The 25,338-nt window shown below is 37.0% G+C and overlaps 2 protein-coding genes across 5 annotated transcripts in view; one reads left to right on the top strand and one right to left on the bottom strand.

Moving 5' to 3' along the window:
- The window catches only part of INTS6 (integrator complex subunit 6), a 127,099-nt gene that overhangs the window by 84,516 nt on the left and 17,245 nt on the right, over positions 1 to 25,338 (top strand). For 3 of the 4 annotated variants that reach the window (XM_045869385.3, XM_064586139.1, XM_064586140.1), the window contains 3 exons: positions 2,452 to 2,823; positions 3,861 to 3,954; positions 5,579 to 8,843. In XM_045869385.3, the coding sequence (XP_045725341.1) occupies positions 2,452 to 2,823; positions 3,861 to 3,954; positions 5,579 to 5,672 (560 nt within the window). In that variant the 3' untranslated portion in view covers positions 5,673 to 8,843. Of the gene's footprint in view, positions 1 to 2,451; positions 2,824 to 3,860; positions 3,955 to 5,578; positions 8,844 to 21,723; positions 21,882 to 25,338 lie in introns of those variants that run through there. The other variant, XR_006789702.3, reaches the window with a different exon arrangement.
- SERPINE3 (serpin family E member 3) overlaps positions 9,529 to 25,338 on the bottom strand; it is a 31,589-nt gene continuing 15,779 nt past the window's right edge. The window contains 4 exon segments of the mRNA XM_045868539.2: positions 9,529 to 9,618; positions 9,620 to 9,714; positions 10,206 to 10,292; positions 21,065 to 21,165. Coding sequence (XP_045724495.2) covers positions 9,529 to 9,618; positions 9,620 to 9,714; positions 10,206 to 10,292; positions 21,065 to 21,165 — 373 coding nt within the window.

Below are 25,338 nucleotides of genomic sequence, written 5' to 3'. Positions count from 1 at the left end.
GGTAAAACTGAAGGTGGGGGGAATCAGCGAGGGAGACAAACCATGAGAGACTCTGGATTCCGGGAAACAATCTGAGGGTTTCAGAGGGGAGGGGGTGGGGGGATGGGTTAGCCTAGTGATGGATATTAAGGAGGGCACGAGTTGTAATGAGCACTGGGTGTCATACGCAAATAGTGAATCATGGAACACTGCATCAAAAACTAATGATGTACTGTATGGTGACTAACATAATGTAATAAGATAAATAAAATAAAATTTTTGTGTATGTATATATAATTGTAAAAAACAAAGAAGTTTAGCTGCCTTGGGGAGATGGGAAAAGAGAATGATAGCTGGAAGAAGTCATGGGGTTAAAGATGGTGACTTTGCTTTGTCTTTAAGATGACAGAGTTGAGCATGTTTAAATGCTGGTGTGATGGAACCAATAGATAGAGGTTGAAAATGAAGACAAGAGAAAGCATAATCAGCACAAAATCACTGGGAAGGCAGAAGGGAATGGTCCAGAGCCTAGATGAAAGAGTGCGGCTTCCACTGAAGCAGAATGGATGTGGGCACAAGTTTAACAGTGGGAAGTAGAGAAGTTCCTGTTTCACGGCTCTGCTTTTCTTTCCCCTGTGAAGTAGGCGACATACACTACCGAGAGGGAAGGAGAGATTTGGGAAAGTCAGAGATGTTAAGAGAGTGGAGAAGGTTAGAATGGTCTTTTGTGGGAGAGAAGGTTGTAATAAGATTGCTAGGTAGTGCTAAGATCCAGGAATACTTGGCTGGTGATGATGATAACTCTGCAGAGCTGGATCATATTTCTCCAGTAGTGCTCATCATTCCAAATGCAGGTGTCTAGAGCAAGCAGATAGAGAGTCATCACATTTGGAGTTTTGCCTGGCAGGTATCATGGGAGGACAATATAAAGAGAATTTAGGACACTGTTAAAAAGTAATACATTATGGGATGTAAGTTGGATAGATAAAAAAGAGGCATCTAGAAGGTAGGATCTGATGAATAGGAGGGAGAAAATGGAGGAGTTGCTGGAATAAGAGTCTGGCTGAGTTAAGAAAAACAGCGGGAGTCCTGCAAAGATAAGGCTTATACTCCTCTATCCATGGGTTTGTGTTTGATTTGCGAGGCAAACAAGATGAGAAATTAAAGAATTGAGAGGCCATGTTCTTGGCAGGTGATCTGCGTAGACATTGAAGTGTCACATGCTACAGTACTTCTCAAACTTTAGTGTGTAATTGAATCACCAGAGGATCTAGTTAAACTGCAGATTCTAATTCATTGCTTGGAGGAGGGCTCAAGATCATCATTTCTAGCAAACTCTCTGATGGTGCTAATACTGCTTGTATTTGAGTAGTAATGACTAGGGCAATGCCCAAGGGACATGGGGGTATAAGGAAATCTGTGAACCAGGTGTGACCACAGAGGTGTACCTTGGAGATCAATAAAGCTAGTGATAAGGAGAGAGAGAATGAGCAGAGTGGCATAGTTGAGCCTCAGAAGAGCAAGAGTGTTACAGGAGTGCATGGAGAAAGTATCTTAAAGTGGCACTAGAAGGTGAAGGAGTCAGTGACTCCACATCCTTATGTTAAGTCTGTGGAGAGTGTTTGAGAGAATGTAATTTCACTTCAAGTCTGAAAAGAGGAGCAGTTTCTTGGCCAGAGAGCTGGGTTTCAGTTAAAGCAGGAGTTGTTGTAGAGAATATTCAGGAAAATTTGCAAATCGTGGAAGGGGATTTAGGGAGGGAGTCAGAAGTCTAAGGGATTTTTGTGGGAATGTGTTTACCTTTTGGACAGTAAATGAGGGAAGTAGAGATGACTTTAGCTGGTGTCCTGGAGGTTTGGTGAGCAGTCTGGGAACTTATAATTTAGCCGCTTTCTGTGGGGGGCCAGAGTTTGCAAGCTTTTTTTTTTAAGTCTAGTAATCTGATGAGCTGCTGTGGGCACCAGGCTGTTCTGTGTTGCTCTAGTAACAAAGACTGGCTGGGTAGTTATAAGAAAAGAGTGTGCTATAAAGTGACCAGTTTGACGGTGTGTTCCCTGCAGAGTATTGAGCAGTTTGGACTTCCTGTGTTTACTTTTGCCTCTAAATGATAGTACGTGTATAAGGCAGAGGTTGGTTGGAATGAGCTAAGGCTCTCTATATATTTCCCTAAAGTATTAGAAATCTACTTGTTCAGTAAAATTGCCATAAAATAAAGCAGAGAACTAAAAGTTGCTTGCAAGTAATCTTTATTCTCAAGGGCAAAAGTTGTACAGATTTTGTAAATACTATAAATGTTTCACTGAAATCCACCATCTCTTTGGCAAAGCTTAAGATCATATCATATTATTTGTTAATTTGCATCTGTCAAGGAGATTAGTTGTGATTTGCTGTAATATTATTTGTAGCTTTTTTTTTTTTACTGTGTTCTTTGAAACTGGCTCACGTCATTTTTTTTCTTATCTTTGTTTTTAGTTTCAGAAGCCACTAATGATTCGACAATAGATGATGTGGTTGAAAATCACGTTGCAGACCAACTTTCATCAGATATTACACCAAATGCTATGGATGCTGAATTTTCACCTTCTTCTCCAGCCAATTTACTGGAACGACCAACCAATCATACAGAGGCTCTTGGTCATGACCATTTAGGAACTAATGACCTCACTGTTGGTGGATTTTTAGAAAATCATGAGGAACCAAGAGATAAAGAACAGTGTCCTGAAGAGAATATACCAGCATCTTCACTCAACAAAGGAAAGAAATTGATGCATTGCAGAAGCCATGAAGAGGTCAACACTGAACTAAAAGCACAAATAATGAAAGAGATCCGAAAGCCAGGAAGAAGTAAGTATGATTAGAGGCACACCTCGTATTTGACTTCTGTGTGTGCTCAAAGAAGAGTCAAATTAACTAAAAACATAGATCTGATTCTAGATCAGTGCTGAACAATGTATGAGCTATATAAGATTTGGTTCTTTATTCAGCCTACAAATACTAAGTATCTACTACATCCAGAGTATTATAGTGTAGTTATGGTAAGCAGGAGGGACTGAGAGCAGAGCTTAAAGAACACATAGATAAATTGCACATAGTTCCTACCATGACAGGAACCTGGAGTCCTGAGTATTTTTCTACATAGCAACTGCAATTGAATGTAGCAGCAAATCCAAAAAGATGGAGTGAATATTAGATGACTTCATATCTGTGAAGTTCCTGGCATAGTGTCTACCACTGCCTTTAAGGTTTAAACTATGATAGTGACCAGGGATGTGTTTAGGCCAAAAAACAGAAGTTATAAAAGCTGTCTGTTACGTGAATACTAAAGAACTTTGTGGGATAAAATGTCAATATTATTGGCATTCATTCAAAAGATGTTGACAAATCACCTGCTGTGATGATACAGTGACCCACGGTGGTTCAGAAGTGGGTAAGACAGCCCTTGCCATTTAGGGGCTTATAGTCCTTGGCAGGGTTTTAGGTGAAAACTTGAAACTGAAATAGCACTCGTACCCATCTACCCCCTCCCCCATCTGCCCCTCCCTACCATGGGAACTGTAGTTTAGAATTTGAATTATAAGGATGGAGGCGCCTTGCTTCTTTTTCAGTGGCACTATCAGAAAGCTCTTCACTTATTTTTCTAAGCTTTATGTTTGATGTCTTCATGGGAACTTTTACCAAGAATGCAGTTTTATAAGTTATTTTATCTTTGCTGATATATGATGAAATATATGTATTATAAAATTCTTAGTGGTGAAGATTTTACAAAGAATGTCTTGGTTTCTGTAGTATATCTTGATATAGTAAACTGCAGTAGAAAAATATTGAATAAGAGTGTGTAGAAAAGCCACTTAATTTTTTCTTTTTGCTTCTCTTGTTTTAAGAATATGAAAGAATCTTCACGTTACTGAAGCATGTGCAAGGCAGTTTACAAACAAGACTAATATTTTTGCAAAATGTTATTAAAGAAGCATCAAGGTAAATAATCTGTTGCACATTTTGAAATGATTATGAAATGAGTCCCCAGATTACAGTCAGTATTTTAATAATCTCTATTTTGTACTTATGGTATCATGCATATATATGACACACCCATGTGTGTATAAGTTCTTCTTTTTTTTTAGTTTATTGAAAGAATTCACTCAAAAAACAGCCATACAGATTCTTCACCAATTATGGACCTTTTCTCCCTACAGATTACAGATACTTGCATAATTCTCATTTATCCTACTCTGTGGCTTTTTGGGGGTCTTTATATTTAATAGCCTTTAATTTTTCTCCTTTGTATATTTGGACTATAGTTAATATTAATCATTGATTAGAAATAACCTTGAAAGACAATATTTGGATGCAGTTCATTTGTACGTAGGAAAACATGTAATTAAGGGGAGCAGAGTTGGACAAATGGGCCTTATTCTGATTGCTTCAGTAGCCCAGGATTATGTACTTTAATACAAAGAATGTGGATCAAGATTATGAAGGGTAACTATGAAGTGCAATTAACTGGAAAGCATAGTTGTATGAATTTAGGGAGTACAGAAACATTTATTTTTCCTTTAAGACTTCTTTAGTATTCTAAGAAAACTTAGTGTTATCTGACCTTCTAAATATACCAACCCTCTAATAGTCCCCCAGTTTCTTCCATGCTACGCATAAAGGTATTTTTAGATAGAGCAGTTAATTTTTTTCCTTTTTTTTGGAGTGGCTAGAGCATAGGCCACTTTGAAGGTTCAAGATAAGGCCATAACCTTTCATGTTATTTATTTTGAGTATTTAACCGATTCTTTTCTTTATGTAACATTCTATCAACTCAAACTTCATCATGGATTTAGCTATATTCCTGGTGCCTGCCCTCTACTTCTGCCACCTTTTAGAGAGATGTGTAATATTATGGTGGTTATTCATATGAATTTACAAGTAGAGGGGAAGTGGGTATAGATTGGAAGCATTTTTGGATATTCTAAAAAGCATCAGCAGTAAGAGTATTTATGTAGATGAATGCAATTTTATTCTATGTATTAGTGAAAAAAATTTCAAGTCACTACTTGAACTTTAAATGTTTGCTATAACCTATATCACAGATATCTAATTATCCTTGATTTGCTAGCTTTCAAATTATAATAGTAGAACTCAAGGGTTTTTTAATGCTACCATCCAACTATTCATTTCTTCTTCTGTTTTGTGGGGATTATATTCATACTTTTTTCACATTCCTTTCAACATTCAACTTTTAAAAAGCATCAGAAGCTATTGGAGTCATTGCTTTGGGAGTCCAAATTTTGTTGGAATATTTGTAACCATTGTAAATGTTAGGGGTTTTTTGTTTTTCTTTTTGGATGTAGAACAGATAACTTGCTTCTGTTGTACCTGGGCTTGGATTCTTTGTTTTAGGAACAAACTGTAATTTTGCATTGATAAAATAATTTGCTTATTTTCCAGTGAATTTTATATATCATAAAGTTGTTTTTGCATTTTCATTTTCCTTTGAAAAATCTTCCCAAGGCAGTTTCTGTCTTTGAAAAACAAAATGAAACAAAATTATACTGATCTATATCCATTAAAAAGAAATTGAGAGTGCTATTACTTATTTTTTTTTATACAGGTTTAAAAAACGAATGCTAATAGAACAACTGGAGAACTTCTTGGATGAAATTCATCGAAGAGCCAGTCAGATCAACCATATTAATAGCAATTAAAAGAAAACAGAATGTGGCCACTTATTTCACTATCTTCTCCAAATACAAAGTAAATACAAGACTGTTGTGATCTTGCATTCATTTTTTGACATGCATTGTTGGCTATTTGAAATACTAAGAGCAAGTCTACAGATCCTTTTTCCATCATTTTACAGTGACCTTTTCTTCATTTTGGTTTATTTTTGTAATGTGAAAAATATCACTCTAAAACACATTTTTATTTAACAAACTAAAAATATTCCTCCAGATCTCTTGCTTGTCATTGACTCTTGCGTGTCAATTTCCCTCAGGTTCTATTTTCTTAAACCAACCTTTAAAATTGTCACCTCTGTTAAGGTTGAACTTTGCCAAAAAAAAATAAAAAAGAAGTTACTTTGTAATTTTTGGGGAAAAAAGCACATACATTAAAACTAGGTAATGTTTTGTATATACAGTTATTTTGGATATATTATTGTAAGTTGTACAAATGTATTTTGAAGAATATTTAAGAAAAGCACTTTTGTTATTCCATCAATAAATGCTCTATTTTACTCTTGTGTGGTTTAGGAAATAATCACATTTAAAATCATTTAAAACCATCTTAAGGGTAATGGAATTTTAAAGGCCTTGCTTTTTAAGCATTGGAAAAATACACCACTTGAAGTTCATATTTGTTAAAGCTAACTGTAATTACCTGTTACATAACCTGCATTGTCTTCTTACTCTATGTTCTTAGATTTTGTTGGCCACACCAACATATTCCCATTTCTGCCTAGATAATAGAAATGACGGTATCTGGGGCAAATAGGCAGGCACCTTAAAAGCTGTTTAAAAGCAAAAATCTTTCATACTGGTTTCTTTACTCCCAACACTTTTTTCCTTTCTCACTAGGTTTGTGGATGGCACTAAGTTGAGGCTGTTAGTTAGGGAGTTGTAAGTTTGGGGGTCATCACATACTCTGAAATGTCTAGTCTTTAGCAGCTTGACGCCATGCTTACAAAAGTCCCACAACAAATTGGGGGTTCAAAGGGGATCTCTTTGTTCTCCTCTGCTATTCTTACACATATAAACTCCATTTTGTTTAGAGGCTAAATGGAAAGCAAACATTTAAGATGACTTTGCTCATTGTGCATTCCCCCTGAATTACCCAGGATAAGGAAAAACCCAACACTGTTCACTGTCCACTCTCAGTCCAACATGACCTCATGTGTCTTCACTGAGGACATGACCCTATGAGCAGACTCACTCACTCACCTTTCATAGATCACTGCTGTGCCTTGTAGTGCTTTTGGGTAGAAAGGAAGGTTAAAATACATTTAGATTAAGAGAGGGCAAAATAAATTTATAAAATTATAGTAAAATTGATGGACTTTTAGTTTCATAATATTTGAAAATCACATACCCTTATCTTTTTACACTTTAGCAGAGGCTTTTTAAAATTTCAAGGGTATAGCAGAATGCAATTGTAACTTTTTATGAAGAAAAGCATAGATGAAAGTGGAGAACATGCTCGAGATCTCTTAATTTAGTCTAGGGGATTTGAAACTCTCCCAATGCTGAAGACAAATCCTGTTGAGAAAAAGAGGCATTTAATGTAACGTTACATAGTATTTTCATATGCAATTCTTTAAACCTTTTTTACCTCCACAAATACTTTTAAAGCAGGATATCATTTAATAGATGGAATTGTTAAGGTAATTACCTGCAGTCACTGCTAAATTCAAGAGCTACACAAAATCCAGAATATACTGTCTGGTCTTAAATTGTCTTTATGTATATTTTGATTCTGTGGTTAATAGAAGGGATTACAAGTCATTCAGATAAAAGTTCATACTTAACAAAAATATTTAGGAAAGGGATTCAGTCTTTTCCAATGTTTAGCAGCTTTCCTTATCAGGAAGTTCTTATTTCCCTTTTACAGATTGCTGATGAGGTAATGATCCTTTAAACCCTTCACCTTTATTACATTTTTGGGGATGAACCCTAGAAGGAGTTGGGAAGAGAAACAGTTTGTTCAGTCTCCTCTTTCTTAATCTCTCTGCCATCATACTCTATGGTCTGCCTCATCCAAAACCTAGTCACAAGGTTTGAAACCAATCGAAACTCAAGCTTAATATCCCATCTTGCAGGTTTTTTTACATTTTAAGAAACTGGGCATATTAGTTAAATTAGTAAAATACTATAGAATTCTTGTAAGCAAAGGGGAGGGAGGGAGTATATTTCAGGGGAATATCATGCCTCTTAGGTCCTTTAGATCACTGGGTGGCTTTAGGCTGGACAAGTGATATTCTCCAACAGTGTAATCTTGAGATTAAGATCGTTTTTCTTAATGTTCCCATATGTGTCCCATTTGTCAATGGATTCATTATTTGCCCTAAACAGTAAGATTTGTCAATTTGGTGTAATGAAGGCTGAGACTGATTTCTATCTCTTTGATACCACTCTCTCACCAGAATAGTAGCCACCTTGAATCATGTGGGCAAATACCTGCCAGAAAGAGTAAACTCACAAGGACTAGATTTAGATGTGTGGCAGATTATGGAACTGGTTTTGGATTAGCCTTTTATTTTCATTGTTTATTGAGGCAGTTGTGAAAACTCCGATCATTGAAATAGTGGTGTGTCCTTTACTAGTTCAAAGGTTTTATGTCATTTTTATGCAGTTGAATTCCAAAAGAGAAATCGTTCTCTTTTAACTGTCATCATCTTTTATTGGCTATCAGCTTTTGACAATGACCTTTCTGTTCACGTTTATAGTCCTGTCTCTGTTTCTTGAGGAAGTAGAACCTGTCGTTTTTTTCATCTTTCATTTTTTTGACATGTATCCTTTCCAAGAGAGGGCTCTCTGTTGCCTGTTCTGAGTGATAAGTGACAATTTCATCTAATAAACATGGGGTTGGAATGATCATGGTGAAATCCTAGGAGGATATATTCTGTTGATGGACTTTTTCTCCCCAAATAATCCCAAAATAGATTATTTCCTAGTGAATGATTATCTTCATCCTTTTTGTCACAAAAGTGTTCCTTTGATTTCTAGCACAAGTTACAGCAGTATGCAAATGATTCTCAGATAAAATGATGTTGACAGTATTTCCTTAACAATTTGTGTAAAACCTATGCGTAATTCTCATTATTCTAACTTTTGACTTTTTTTCTCTCCATAAATAAAAATAATGCCTGATGTTTAGTTAAAGTAGATCCACTTTTGCTTGATTTTGTTAGTCTTGTTCCATCCTATTTCTTTTTAACACATTGTTTCGACTTGCCAACAACTCTTTACTGAGAATCTCTTTTCCTTCCCAGGCTGATAAATAATTGTCGGGGGGAGGGGGAACATTGAGAGGAATAATTTGAGTACTTTGTTCATTGTTGAAGCTGAAAGGACCTCTGCTTGTCCTTCTGATGTGCTCAGGCTTTGCCTGTACCATGCCATCTTTGGATTCTGATGAGATTGTATAGTGGGTCTTAGAAGTACTAGGGCAAACACTTGAGTTTTGTGGCATTTCAGCAAGCGTGAGAAAGATCAAGAGAAAAACTAGAAATCCAGGTGCATTCACTAGAATACGGGGGTTGCTGAGTCAGAAGACTACTTGGATATGCTGGTGCCCTGAAGGAACTATCTTTTGTCTTACAGTGATGAGAAAGCAAGGCAACAACTGGGGGAAAATCAAGATGTATCATTTATTTTACTTTCATGATCTTTCTAAGTCTCCCCAGAAGTAGAAGCCTGAATTTTTAAAAATCCACATCAACTAAAAATGAGCTGAAGGAGAAGTCAAAAACTACATGGAGGATATTAGTTTCCTTTGTAGTTATGGAATACTCCCCTTTCTCAGGATACGCGACAAGAAACTGGGAAGCTTCTGAAGCCATAGAAACTAGCTAGAAGGAATGCTTGTTCTAGGCCACAGTGGACACTTGTTGCTAGAGAGATGCTGATACATATTTATCTGAATTCTATCAAAAAAATACTGTCCTACCTGTGTCGGGTTCTCTCAGCAAAAAGAAGAATGGTCGATCTGCTTTAAAAAAAGGAATCCGAGACCTTTTCAGTAACAACAGAGCTGCAGGAGAGAGAATAGAAGAATCCCATTGCATTTTCTATTCATTTGAGGAAAGTCACTTGGATATGAAGTCAGTTATATCCCTTGATTTTTGAAGAAATAAAAGCATCCTAATGATATTTCATTGTTTAGTGTTATGATGGGGGTACAAATGGGAAAATTAAGATGTCATTTAGCCAAACTTGTGTCCCATTTTCAAAATACTTCATGGAATAAATTCCTTACTAAAGGTAATTTTCAGAAGGACTCCATTCCTTGTTTATGGGGATGGTGGGACAAATCCTTTTCAAAATGGATTTCTCTTCTCCCATCAGTTCTCAAACTTTGCTCTATGTTAACATTTCTTTTTTAAAAAATGCTATACCACATCTGGACTTGGGGTTTTTTAGTGGGAAGGTTTAGAAATGTGAAGATTGAACTGGATAAATCTGACAAAGGCAGATAAGGGCAAGCAGTGTGACTGAGTGCTGCTGACCCCTTTATGAACATACCTGCGGCTGCAGATGCCTTGGTGCCTTCCTCTGAAACCTCAATCTTGGCTTTGTGGATTGCTTCAGAAACATAAAAGCCATCTTGGCCTAATCCCAGGAAATAAAAATGTGAATTGCTTATTTCCATTTTTAATGCATTTAGCTTAAGGATTTGAGTGTATTTTTAAAGAATGCACTTAATTACAGTCTCATGCTGCTTACGATAGGGAGATATTTGGAAAATTCTTAAGCTGCAATATTTTATGTAACTTTTAAAACCTCAGATTTGGTGAATTTAATAAATAATCCCCCCCAAATTAATAGAGCTGTGCCCTGTTTTTTCAGTAGTTTTCAAAAATAATTTCTAGTTAATATCGAAATTTTCCTTCAGCCAGTAGTTTTTAAACTTTGGTGGTGTAAGAATTGCCAGTGTACATGTCAAAATGGATTCTGGAGTCCAAGAATCTGCATTTTTCAGCCAGCTTCTGGGATGATGTCCCTTGAATTCTTTCTTGGACTGCATTTTAAGAGCCACTTTTAAATGACAGTTACAGGTTTGTACTGTGGACCTTAAAAGGCATAACTCAATGTACTAAAAATGTGTCTAATACTGCATGACTGCATTCAGTCATGCAATTAATTTGCCCCCCTGGGGGCAAGTCTGCAAAGATGGTAAGAGGTTAGAACTATAATAGTTGTGTGCTAACAGTTGCAAAGAAGCTTAGCAAACGGGAATATGAATGATTAAGTTAGAGGAATTGATAGCTTTTTGTAATTTAACCATTAATCATTTTTGAACTACTCGCCACGGTGATGTGGTACATGACCTAATAACAAAGGAAAATAAGAATCTTTAGAACTATTTAAAAAAAAAAAAGAATCTTTAGAACTAGCAGAAAGTTTAGCTAGTTATACCTACCCTTTCATTTGAGAATGAGCTGTTAAGTGATCTGAGGTCACACACTTCGATAAGAAACAGAAATTGGGCATTTGCAGGTTTTCTGACAGTGCAGCACCCATTTCCACCCCACCCCGCCACAAAAAAACACCACCTTGTATTTTAGTCAACTCTAGCATGCCACTGGAAAGGGATCTGTGACATGAGTCTTAAAATAATCATTTCAATATACATGTATTTTGAGAGAGCTTCTTTGTTTCATCTTAGACTAATTAAATTGTTTTGCATTTTTCATGCACATACAAGGAGATGCAAATGAATGTCGTGAGAGAATAAAACCAGCCAAGTATAGGATATGCAGCAATAAGGTACACAGGAAATTGTGAGTTGGCTATATTTGTTGTAAGAAACAGTTATTTTCCAGCATCATTGAAGGGGACCAGACAAGGGCCATAGGAAGGGAAAAATCAAGGGAAACTTTCATCTGGTATCATTTATCCTAAAACCAGTGAAGGATCTGATTTTAGTAGTTGGTCTTTTTCTGTAGGATCTTTTAGAAAAGAAACTTCTCTCTAATTCATAGTTTCACTAGCTCATTGAGCAAACAATGAGATGCAGTGCTCAAATTAGAATTTTGTGGATAAATAATTGTTCTCTGATGGTCATGAGGTTTTACTTATCTGTGACCTCATTACTGTGGTGTGGTATCTGAACATTTCAAATCAGTGTCCGTGAAGTCAGCAAAGTTCACTATGAAACTCTCTACCAGCTAAGATACAGGAAATGTGGTTGTGTTAGAGTCCAGGCACTTTGACACAATGTGAAAAATAAGACCAAATGGTACGAATGAGTCTTCAGTTAGATAGGCTTGGCTATTACAATTTCTTGAGTTTCATTTAAATAGCTTTTCTCCATCACACTACAGGAGTGGTCCAGTAACTGACAGTTACATGCACGGCCATTGAGCCAAGACCCACGGCCTGTCTTGCCCCAGCATCCACACCTCTCTTAAATTTTATCTCTGGGGAGAGTTAAACATTTCAGAAGACCAACATTTGTGATCAAAATAAGAATTCAGGAGTCATTGTAGGTTTGTGTTTCTCTTCTTGCTTGATCTTGTATTACAGATCTATTTGCTTACTTTTGTCAACTGGCTATTGAAATGTTATGCAACTAATGAAAGCGAGGTAGAAGAATCCAAGCACAAAGGGATTCTCCTGCTTTGGGTTCATTTTCTGCTGTGCTGGCAGCTACTTAGTGCCATTGAGGGTCATACAACAACAATCCCAAGATTGTTTATAGGTGCTATGTTATAAAAAGGGATCCATGATTAATTAAAACGGGAAATGCAGGTTGAATAGTTTTGTGTTTTTGTTTTTAGTAGTGGACTTCTTAGAGCTGCTTATATGCTAATGTTTGTAGTGAATCTCTACAGTAGGACTATAATATGTAATGTTTAACCATGGAAAGACCTGCAACATCTCCTGTCTCTAGATTTACCAGATTAGCATTCTGGAAAACTGTAGCCCATCATAAATCCATTTGCTCCTATCTTACATTTCAATATCCAAAGCAAAGTGTTAAGATTCTTCTTACCCTCCTTCCTGGCATACTCTCCACTCTTCCATAATATCTACAAGTATTCGTGTCAACCTTTCTTTTTAGATTGTTAGCTCCTAGAAGGCAGAAGCTGTTTTATTAATTTCAAATATTTTTTACTTTGCCTAACTAGCATAATAATGCTTGGTACATAATTGCATTCAGTAAATGTTGGATGAATGAATAATAGACACTCCTCACATTGTTTCATTTGTTTCATTTCCCCTTAAAAAGAGCTGCCTTAATGCTCTTTAATCTGATTTCACTTGTAAGGAAATGTTGGTTGGTATCTCTAGAATCATAGGGGTACAACACAGAATGGGTCTTTGGCAAGTTTTATCCAAATGATTGTTTCAGTGCCTCTTTCCCCTTTGTTAGTGGAGACCATCATTTTTTGTGTGTGGTAGATCATACTCTCAAAAGGTTTAAGAGTCTTCATAATGACAGTGTGTAAACACAAGATTTGCAAAATGTAAATCAATGTCCCAACATCTAATCCTCAGCTTCTCAAAATGCAGGATAAACATTATTTGCTGTGTCATTTGTCTTTCCAATTATTATTACTTACTATTGGCAAATTTAGTGGCTTTAAAACAGTTATTGCCAGAATCTGCTTCTAGTTTATCTTTCTCATCTTCTTATCACTTAGTTGTAACAGATGGAGTGTGTCACATAGCACCCAGCCCCGGATATATAGAGAGAGTGCTAAAAAGAATTTGAAATGGCCTCTGAAGCCAGGCTGTGGTCAGTTGCTTTCTCTATTCTTCTCCTCAAGCCCACTTCTCCCTGCCACCCCAGCTTTTTGAGATATAATTGATATAACATTGTGTAAGTTTAAGGTGTATAATGTGATGATTTGATATATGTATGTATTGCAAAATGATCACCACAATAAGATTAGTTAACACCTCCATCACCTCACATAGTTACAATTTTTGTGTGTATTGTAAGATCTATTGTCTTTGCAACTTTCATATATATAATACAGCATTGTTAATTATAGTCCCCATGCTGTACATTACATCCCTAGAACTTATAATTGGAAGTTTGTACCTTTGACCACCTTCACCCAACCCCCCAACTCCGCCCCCTCCCTGCTCCTGGCAACTATCAGTCTACTCTGTGTTTCTGTGAGTTTGATTTTTTTAGATTCCACATGAAGTGAGATCATACAGTGTCTTTCTCTCTGATATATTTCACTTAGCATAATGCCCTCAAGGTTTTTCTATGTTGTTGCAAATAGCAGGATTTCCTTCTTTTTTATAGCTAAATATTCCATCAAAATATACATACCACAGCTTCTCTATCTATTCATCTGCTGATGGACACTTAGTTTTTTTTCATATCTTAGGCTATTGTACATAATGCTGCTATCACCATGGGGGCCCAGTTATTTCTTTGATAGTGATTTAATTTCCTTTGGGCACATACTCAGAAGTAGAATTGTTGGATAATGTGGTAGTTCTACTTTTATTTTTTAAGAAACCTCCATAGGGCTTTCCATAATGGTTGGACTGATTTAAATTCCCGTGAACAGTGTACAAAGTTCCTTTTCTCCACATCCTTGCCAACATTTGTTATCTCTTGTCTTTTTGATAATAGCCATTCTAACAGGTATGACGTGATATCTCGCTGTGCTTTTGATTTGCTTTTCTCTGATGATTAGTGATGATCAGCACCTTTTCATGTACCTGTTGGTTATTTGTATATCTTATTTGGAAAAACGTTTATTCAGATCCTCTGTCCATTTAAAAATCAGATTGTTATTATTATCTGCAATTAGGTTGTATGAGTTCCTTATATATTTTGGATATTAATCCCTTAGATATGTTGTTTACAAATATTTTCTCTCATTCTGTAGGTTTCCTTTTCATTTTGTTATTTCTTTTGCTATGAAGACACTTTTAGTTTGATGTAGTCCCACTTGTTTATTTTTGCTTTTGTTGCTAATACTTTTGGTGTCAGATCCAAAAAATGATTGCCAAGACCAATTTCAAGGAACTTTTCTCCAAAGTTTCTTCTAAGAGTTTTATGGCTTCAGACATTTTAAGTCTTTAATCCATTTTGAGTTAATTTTTGTGAGTGTTGTAAGATATGGGTCCAGTTTCATTCTTTTGCATGTGACCATCCAGTTTCCCCAACACCATTCATTTTGAAAAGACTATCTTTTCCCCATGGAGTATTATTGGCTTCTTTGTCAAATATTAGTTGACTGTATATGCATAGATTTAGTTCTGGGGTCTTGATTCTATCCCATTTGCCTACATGTCTGTTTTTATGCCAGTACCATACTGTTTTTTTTTTTTTTTTTAAGATTTTATTTATTTGTTTGACAGAGAGAGACACAGCGAGAGAGGGAACACAAGCGGGGGAGTGGGAGAGGGAGAAACAGGTTTCCTGCCGAGCAGGGAGCCCGATGCAGGGCTCCATCCCAGGACCCTGGGATGATGACCTGAGCCAAAGGCAGACACTTAACGACTGAGCCACCCAGGCGCCCCAATACTGTTTTGATTATTATAGCTTTGTAATAGAGTTTGAACTCAGGAAGTGTGATGCCTCCAGCTTTGTTCTTTCTCAGGATTGTTTTGGCTATTTGGGGTCTTTTGTGGTTCCATACAAATTTTAGAGTTGTTTTTTTCTATTTCTGTGGAGAATGCCATTGGAATTTTGATAGGGAGTGCATTGAATCTGAGGATTGATTTCAGTAGTATAGACCCTTTAACAATATTAATTCTTCCAATCCATAAACAGGATATTTTCCCATTTATGTGTGTCTTTTTCGATTTCTTTCATCAGTGTGTTGTAGTTTTCAATGTAGAGATATTTCACATCACTTGGTTAAATTTATTCCTAAGTATTTTATTGTTTCTGATGCAATTGTAAGTGGAGTTGTTTTCTTTATTTCTTTTTCAGATAGTTTGTTGTTAGTGTAAAGAAACACAACTCATATTTGTATGTCCATTTTTTATCCTACAACTTTACTGAATTTGTTGATTAGTTGTAATTATGTACCACTATTACAATATTAGAGAATCTGATTTTGACTATATATTTACTATTTACCATTACTAGAGATTTTTACATATTCATACATTTTTTCAGTGTTAATTAGCATCCTTATTTCAGCTTGAAGAATGTCCTTTAGCATATCCTTTAGGCAGGTCTAGTGGTAATAAATTCCCTTAGCTTTTGTTGGTTTGGAAAAGTTTTATCTCTGCTTCACTTGTGAAGGACAACTTTGCCAGGTATAGTATTCTTGATTGGCAGTTTTTTTCTTTCAAAATTTTGTATATGTCATTCCACTCTGTCCTGGCCTGTAGTTTCTGTTGAGAAATCCATTGATCATCTTATGTGGGTTCCCTTGTAGGTTGCTTGTTTCTTCTCTCTTGCTGCTTTTAAAATTCTTTCTTTGTCTTTAACTTTTGACAATTTAATTATAATGTGTCTTGGTGTAGCCCTTTTTGGGTTCAACCTATTGGGATTCCTTGGGCCTCATGAATCTGGGAGCCCATTTCTCTCCCCATTTTTGGAATGTTTTTGGCCATTATTGCTTTAAGTAGACTTTCCCTTTTTTTTCTTTAATCTTTTGGGATTCCCATAATAAGTATATTTTTTGTTTTGTGGAGTCCCCAATTTCCCACAGGCTTTCTTCACTCTTTCATTCTTTTTTTTTTTTTCTTTTTGTTCCTCTGACTAGATAATTTGAAATGATTTATCTTCTAGTTGATTGTTTCCTCTGTTTGGCTGAGTCTTGTTAAAGCTCTCTATTGAATTCTTCAGTGCAGTCATTTTATTCTTTAGCTGTAGGATCTCTGTTTGTTTGGGTCTCTTGGTTTTGTTTTATTTTGATGGTTTCTATTTCTTTCTTGAACTTTTTATTTTGTTCATGCATTGTTTTTCTAATATTGTTTAGTTGTCTCTGTGCTCTTGTAGTCTGCTGAACTTCTTTAAGAGGATTGTTCTGAATTCTTTGTCAAGCAGTTCATACATCTCCATATTTTTAGGGCAGCTATTGGAGCTTTATTCATTTCTTTGGATGGTATATTTTTCTAATTTTTCATGGTCCTTGCTTCTTTGTATTGGTATCTGTGTATTTCAGTAAGCGGTCTCCTTTTCCAGGCTTTACAGTTTTGCTTTGGTAAGGAAACATCTTTACCAGTCAGCTGGTAGAATTTGTGGGCAGGTTGGGCTTACTATCATCATCTCTGTGTGGGCCAGCCTCTCTATTTTCTCTGAGTTTGCAGTGGGGTGCTGCTGCCTGGGTTCTATGGCTGGATGGGACTGCTGGTTGGGTTCTGTATTCAAGCAGGGCTGCTCGGGTGGGCTCGCTGTTCAGGTGGAGCTTCTGGCTATGTCAGAGCTAGTGACTCAGCCTTTTCACTGTCAGGTTGAGCCCCTAAGTCTGCAATCAACTCTTGGTTGATGAGGTTGTAGGCTGTGTTTCCTGACAGGGTGGTGCCACTGGTTGGACACCATGATTGGGTAACTATGAGAGGGATTCTACAATCTCTCCTCGTCAGGTAGTCTTATGCTGTGCTTCCCAACTGGATGGTGCTGCTGATTGGGCTCCATGTTCAGGTGGGGCTGCCAGCTGTGCCCTGAAGTTGGGTGGGGCTACAGGCTGGGCTCTGTGACTTGGTAGCACTGTGGGCTGGGCTACAAGGCTGCCCAAGGTCATTCTTCAGACTCATTGGTTATGTGGAGACAGGGGATATGCTCAACAGTTGGGCAGGGCAGCTGGCCAGGCTCTCTGCCCAAGCAGAGCTGTAGGATGGGCTTCTCAGCTAGCTGGGTTCTCTTGTCAGTCTTCCTCAATGGATGGGACTTGAGACTATGCCTAGCAGTTGGGTAGGGCTGTGATTTTGCTTTCCTGAAAGGTAGAGTGGTAGTATGGTCCACTGACTATGGACCCAAATTGGGCAGAACTGCCAACCAAGCTCTCTGGCTAGATGGGGCCACCAGCCTTGCCTTGCAGAGGGGCATTCCTGCTGGTTGGAGTCTTTGCTTGGGTACTGCTACCGGCAGGCACTTGGTCTGCCAAGGTTTGAGTGCTGGTTAATGTAAGCCTTGCCTCCCACTTCTCCATCTCTATCTGATTCCTAAGTTGTCCCCAGGAGGCAAGACCTGAATGGGTCTTTCAGAAGTGTCCTGCGACCCTGGAAGAGTTGGACGTCCACCTTGATTTTCTTTTCTCACTGAAGAAATTATAGTAGGCCTGAGAGGGTACTCTTGGTGCAGTGCTATGTCAGCCTGGAGGAGGGGTGATGCAGTCCAAGTGTAGCTGCTCCTCTTACCATTCTAATATGGTCCTTCTCAGTCTCTGTGGTTCAGAGGGGTGCTTCAGTTTCACATCTGGGTGCTGGGATTTCCACAGTGGTGACTTGTCTATGGACAGTGGCTAGTTGGTCTTCTTAGGAGGGGGACTGAAGTTGGGGATGACTTATCTCACCATCTTGATGATCTATTGTAGGTCTGATCAGTCATCTGGTGTGGCATAAATTAACTTCAGTATGTAACCAAACAACTATGTGTGGTTTGCTCATTTAAGTTGTAGTAACTCGGAGCTTGTAGTTCTCACTGAGCAGAGATTGGAAACTAATTATTCATTTATAAAAGTCCAGAATAAGATAGTTGCTTTGAAGTTTTAACTTTATGCAAAAGAGGTATTTCTTGGATTAGGAAGCATGAGTTTGTATCAAAGCCTGCTGATCCTTCTGGTTGCTCAAGAAGTATATCTCCAGCTGGTAACTTTTGTGTAAGTGAAACTGGAATTACTCTTAAAAGCTTTATAACATGTAGTGTCAAGGGATGTCTGGGGAGAAAAACTATAACCTGGGCTCAATTGGGCCTTGAGATGATACTGAACAAGTTTTTTTCAGGCAGCAGGAAAGGATTGGATGCCATGAAGGAAGAGACGAGTCACTTTTAAATGGGGAAAAACTTGAGTAAAATAATTCTGGGCATTGGAACCAAATGGAAAGAAAAGGCCAAATGTTCCCTGTGGTTTGGGCTTCTATCAATAGTACAAAACTGCTTGGTAACCTCTTATTAATTGTAAGAAGGGAGACAGCATTTTCTGATGACTTATTTTCTGGCAAGCTCTCTGTTGATGCTTTGTTATATGTTAAAGAATTTTATTTCCATAAGTAAGATGTGAGGTGGGTGGTAGCTACCTCATTTTAGGAATGATGAAACTATTTGTTAGATTCAGTCACCATGCCTCCATAATTAAGTCAACAGCCCACTTAGGCACAGAAGGACTAGTCTCTTGATGATGTTTAAAGAAGGGCATTGGAAAGCAATACTGTAGTTGGCAAACTTTATCGGTAAAGGGCAAGATATTAAATATTTTAGCAATTGCAGGCCATATGGCGTCTGTTGCAACTGCTAATTCTGCCATTGTAGCAAGAAAGCAGCCATAGATGATCTGTAAATAAATGGGAGTGGCTGTTTCATTAAAATTTTATTTACAAAAACAAGGATTGGGTCATTGCATGGTGAGCCCTGTGTTAGAGGAACAGAACTTTATGGGAGATAAGGCTGATGTGTTTTATCAGTAAGAGACATGAATTCAAGCTTCACACTTGGCACATGCTAACTGCTCGATAATTATTTAACAAGTTAGATCCATGAGCCTGTATTTCTGCTGGTTTGAACAAATCTACATAGACTTTAACTGCATTATAAAAAAGTATGAAAAAGTGTTCTTTCTAAACTAGATTGCTTGTTATAGCTTGTCAAGAGAGCTTATGGGTCTTGGAAGTCTTTATCAGTGGGGGAGCTGCATGATGTGGGTGGGTCAAGCTCAGTCCTATTTGAGGACATAGGATTAATGGCATTTTGAGATGTACTTCCAGGACATAAAGGCAGAGAGATTAAGAACTATAAAGGAACAATCAGTGAGTCACAGTGATTAACTGAATGTAGTGGTGTGGAAGAAAAGGTCAAGAATGGCCCCAAAGTTTTGAACTAGAATGATCAAAGGATGAATAGTATCATCATCAACAACAGAAATTCTCTAGCCTAGCTCTGGAGTCATGAGAAGACACTGTGATTGGATTTTGCACATTATTAAAGATAGAGCTCACTCAAGTTCTTTATCCCTTCCTCTTTCCTTGACCTCTGATCCTTTCACTCTAGTCTTCCTCTTTTCCCTACAGTGTCAGATTATGCCTGCGTCACCAGGGAAAATTTCTGGTTGAGTCATTCAACCAAATCAACAATATTTATTGACTATCCATTGTGCACCAACCATTGTTGGGGGCGCTGTACCCAAACGTGACTATTGCTTTGCTTATCTCTTTGCATGTTGAGGTAATGAGTACAGCGCTGGTGGGTTTTAAACACTCTAGAATAGATCCTTTCTCCTGTGCTTTATTTGATAAGTAACTGCCATTTAGTTTGTCTGGTTACATCTAAAGCACAAGCCAAAACTGATTTTATGGACCAAATTCCTCTGTGTGTGTGTGTGTGTGTGCATGTGATTGCTTAATAAGATTTTGAGCAAAGCTTTAGAAAACTCTGTGTGATGAGGTTCTAGCATTTAAAATGGAGATTCCGAAGCTCATCAGGCAAAGAAAGCATCAAGGCCAATTAAAATACCTGCTACAGGTAATTAATTATCTTCAGACAGATAATTTATTACTATCCAGAGCAGAAACAAACCTGAGCCTTTGGAGTTAGCAATAGTTTAACTAATGGCTTCTGAGAAGATTCTGGAACATAAGGTTTTGGCATTCCATTCTTTTTTAATATTTGATGTAAGTTCCCTCTCAGATCATAAGCAAATACAGCTCCTATTGATTAGTGTCTAGTAGGGGCAAAGAAATTTAATATGGCCTTGGGAAAGGAGAACACTTTAGGGCAAGATTACAGATACATGAGTAATTTGAAGAAAGGAAGTTGGATGGATGAGGGAAAGTTTCAAGGTTAGTTTATGAGAAGAGGACAGAAATGGTACAAGGAGGGAGGGAGAGGGAAGAGGTAGAAACAAAGGGTGACTGTGAGGCTGGCATGACAGTGGGAGGTCAGAATGAAGAGCTCTATTATTGCACCACTGTCTCTGGCATGCTCCCAGTCATGATAGGCAGAGGGAGAGTGAGTTGTATTGTGTTCTATGGCCATTGACCTCACCCTGAAGGTGGTCCCCAAAAACAGTGCTTAGAGGTCTCAAGAAACACTCCTCCCCCGCAAAGTCCAACCCAAATTTGGCTGTTTTCTGAAGCAACATATTCTTATATAAAGCAAAGTTTTCTTTATTCTTTTAAATAATGTTAACTCTGACCGTACCATTGAAGCCTCTGTAGATGAAAATCCCTTAATCAAAGTATGACAAAGCTGCCCCCAAGCACAATGCCAAAAAGCTTGAAAAAAGAAGTGTTACCTGAAATTCCTTTCAAGTTAGCTTTGAGTGGATCAAAAAGATCGGTGACTCCCCAAGAATTTAAAATGCTTTTTAAATTGAAATGATTTTGGATCCTGAATCTAAAAAACAAAAACAAACCATCAACTTTCATTTAAAAATCTCATTCAAAATATTTTCATATACAACACATGACTGCCAAACTCCCTAACTTGGAAGTCAGGGATCTCCAGCCTCATTTCCAGCTTTATTTTTCATTGCTCCTTCTCATAAACCCTACTCCCTGACTAGTCTGACCACACAGGGCTTGCTCCCACCTCTAAACCTTTGCTTTTGCTGTTCTTTCCATGCCATCTCCTTTGATTGCCTTTGAGTTACTACCATGACTACCATTTCCTCTAAGCTCAATTCAATTGTTATCCTCTCCTTTCCTCTCCAGCTGTTTTGTGTCCTTTGGTTGCTAAGGCCCCATTAACACTTTGTTTGTCCTGCTCTTTTGGTGTATGGAATATTCTGCTTCCTATTACTATTATTTATGACATTATAAACTACTTGAGAAGAGAGGCTATCCCAGTCAATGTTTTATTTCCTAATAGTGCTAGACACTATGACAAGTGTTTTATGTGGATTATCTAATTTCATCTTCACATAACTATGTTATTATTATCCTCATTTTACAGATGAGAAAACTGAAGCCTAAAGAGATTAAGACACTTGCCCAAGATGACGTAATGAATACGTGGTGGAACTCAACACAAAGCAAGGCTGTCTGAGTGCAGAGCATGTGCTGCTGGCGTCTACTCTTTGCTACCTCCCATCTTGTGAGGCATCTCACATAGTAGGTGCAGAAAAGAAGCTGTTGATTAATTGACAATTAATAGAGTGTCTCATTTAATATGTTCATATTTTATAAGACCTATTTTTGTGTTTGCTGTGTGCAGTGTGTGTCTTTGATGCATAGGAGGGAAGGAATGCAAGTTAAAGCTTTGGTTTTCCTAATAAGTCCTGTGAGCAGGAAGAATCAACACACCAACTTTGTAATATTTCTCCAAGGGCAAGGCATTTAAAATTTTACTGTTGAAGGATCCTTTTAAAGGATTGCTCACACTATTTTTCTTTGAAAATAAAAAAGTTTGAAATGGAATTTAGATGATCTTTTTCTATCAACTATGCAGAACTTGTAGGAAAGTAAAAAGACCGGACAAGACCATTTAATATCAAAGATCTTCATTGCCATACGAGATGATGTGACTAATATTTTAAACAGAAGCATCATATTTTCTTATAAATATATGTTTTAGAATAGTTTCCCAAAAAGGTTTTACGTCTTCTCCAACTATGCTGACATTCTCAAAAAAATATTTTGCACCACCTCTTCTAAAATTTTCTTAAATTCTTAAAACACATCCACCTTGAAAACTCTTACTGCTGAAACACATTGGTTAAGAGCATGGACTTGGGAGTGCAGTGCCAGGATTTGAATCCTGGCACAGCCTCTTACTAACTGAGGGAAGTGGGGCAAGTTACTTTACCTCTCTTTGCCTCCATTTCCTTATTTGTGAAATGAGCATAATAGTAGTGCTTAGTTATAGCTTTGTGAAGATTAAGTGAAATAATTCTTGTAAAGTGCTCAACAATGCCCAGGACACCTCATGCACTTATTGTTACTGCTGTGGTTTTATTGTTTCTCAGGGATATTGAGAAAAAGCTCAGGGATGTTTGAAGCCAAATATGGTGATTATGGTAGGTGATAAAACTGGGTAATATCATTTTTAGTAACTAAAGATAATAGTAAAAGTGAGGTATGACCATAAAAGGTGAGAGTGATTTTTTTTTTCTTGTATGGCTATGAAGGCCAGCCCAGAAGAAATGCTACAAAAATATCTTGAGTAAAAAAATTGCCCTTTACCAAAACCAGACAATGATATCATGAGTAAAGAAAACTACAGACTAATATCCCTTATGAATATAGATGCAAAATCCTCAACAAAATACTAGAAAATTGAATCCAGCAACATATAAATCCCACCATGACCAAGTGGGATTTATCCCAGGAATGCAAGGTGGGTTCAACATATGAAAATCAATCAGTGTAAAACACCAGGTTAACAGAATAAAGGACAAAGGCCACATGATTATTTCAATAAATGCAGAAAAGCATGTGAAAAAAATCCAACACCCTTTCATGAAAACAAAAATCACTTAATAAACTTGAGATAGAAGGGAAATTTTTCAGTCTGAAAAAGAGCCTCTACAGAAAACTCCCAGCTAGCATCATACTTAATGGTGAAGACTGAATGCTTTCCTCCTAAGATCAGATATAAGAGAAGGATGTCCACCATTTCTATTTAACATTGTCCTGAAGGGTGTGGAGGGCAATTATGCAAGAAAAAGAAAATGCATCTGGATTAGAAAGGAAGAAATAAACCTATCTCTATTCACAGACAGCTTGGTCTTGTATACAGAAAATCTTAAGGAATACACACACAGAATGAAAAAATTCTTAGAACTAATAAATGAGTTCATCAGGGTGGGAGGATATGAGATCAAGGTACAAAAGTCAACTGTGTTTTTTTATATTAGCAATGAATAATCTGCAAATAAAATTTATAATAGCATCAAAAGGAATAAAATACTTAGAAATAATTTTAACAAAAGAAATGCAAAACTTGTACACTGAAAACTAAAAAATATAATCAAAAGAAACTAAGGAAGACATAAGTAAAATGAAAAAAGTCCTGTGTTTACAGATTGGAACAGTTAATATTGTTAGCAATATTCTCAAACTGATGTACAGATTAAACACAATCATCATCAAAATCTCAGCTGCCTTTTTTGCAGAAACTGATAAGCTGATCCTAAAATTCATATGAAAATGTATGGGACTCAGAATAGCCAAAACAATCTTGAAAAAAGAACAAAGTTGAAGGGCTAACACTTCCTGATTTCTAAACATTATAGTAATCACGACATTGTGTCATAGTGGTTAAAGTATAGACATTTGTGCCTATAGAATAGAATTGAAAGTAAACCCATTGAAATAAACCCATTCATTTATAGTCAATTAATTTCAACAAAGGTACCCAGAAAATTCAATGGGAGAAAGAATAGTCTTTTCAATTAATGGTGCTGGGACAACTGGATAACCACGTGCAAAGAATGAAATTGGACTTCTACCTCATAATACATACAAAAATTAACTCAAAATATAAGAGCTAAAACTATAAAATTCCTAGAAAAAGCACAAACATAGATCTTTGTGACCTTGGTTAGGCAATGGTTTCTTAGAAATGACATCAAAAGAAGCACAAGAAATAAAAGAAAAAATACATTAACTGAACTTCGTTAAAATTAAAAACTTTTGTGCTTCAAAGGACACCATCAAGAAGGTGAAAAGATAACCCACAAAATGGGAGAAAATATTTGCAAATTATGAATCTGGTAAGGGACCAGTATCTGGAATATATAAAGCACTATTACAACTCAGCAATAAAAAGACAACCAATTTAAAAGTGGAGAAAAGATTCAAATAAGTATTTCTTCAGAAAAGATATGTAAATGGCCAGAAAGCACATGAAAATATGCTTGACGTCATCGGTTATTAGGGAAATGCAAATGAAAGTCACCATGAGAAACCACCTCACACCAACTAGGATAGTTACAATAAAAAGATGGGGGTTTTCTTCTCCTATAGCTGTTGTTATACACTGTTGTGAGGTCAGACAGGTTTCAGCCATCTTGCCTCCAGCCTGAGGGAGAAACCAAAACACAGAGGAGGGCATTGCTGGAGGGCAGAGGAGGTGAATGCATCCTAACTAACGTAACTAAGAATAACTATATAGTTGCCGAATGTAAACTCTATAACATCCCTACTTTTTAACCCTTCCCTCCATTCAGAGGGACTTTAAAAAGAACTGTGGTAAAATATACACCACATAAAATTTTACCATTTTAAGGGCATTATTCAGTAATGTTAAGTATATTCACATTGCTGTCCAACCACCACTATCCACTCTGGAAATTCTCATCATACCAAACTGAAACTCTGCACTGCCACACGTCCCACATGAAGAGGGACTTACCAAAAAAGATGGACAATAACAAATGTTGACAAGGGTGTGGAGAAACTGGAACCTCAAAATTGCTGGTGGGAATGTAAAATGGTATAGCCCCTTGGAAAGCTGTCTGGTAGGTCCTCAAGATGTAAAAAGTAGAGTTAACACATGACTCAGTATTTCCATTCCTGGGTATATAACCAAGATACCTGAAAACCTATACCCATACAAAAATGTACA

The sequence above is a fragment of the Mirounga angustirostris genome, unplaced genomic scaffold (genome assembly GCF_029215605.1).
Source record: "Mirounga angustirostris isolate CCGP_5_RB_7025 unplaced genomic scaffold, mMirAng1.0.hap1 SCAF_3, whole genome shotgun sequence".
In the NCBI taxonomy this organism is placed as follows: Eukaryota; Metazoa; Chordata; class Mammalia; order Carnivora; family Phocidae; genus Mirounga; species Mirounga angustirostris.
This window is presented reverse-complemented; position numbering and strand designations above follow the sequence as displayed.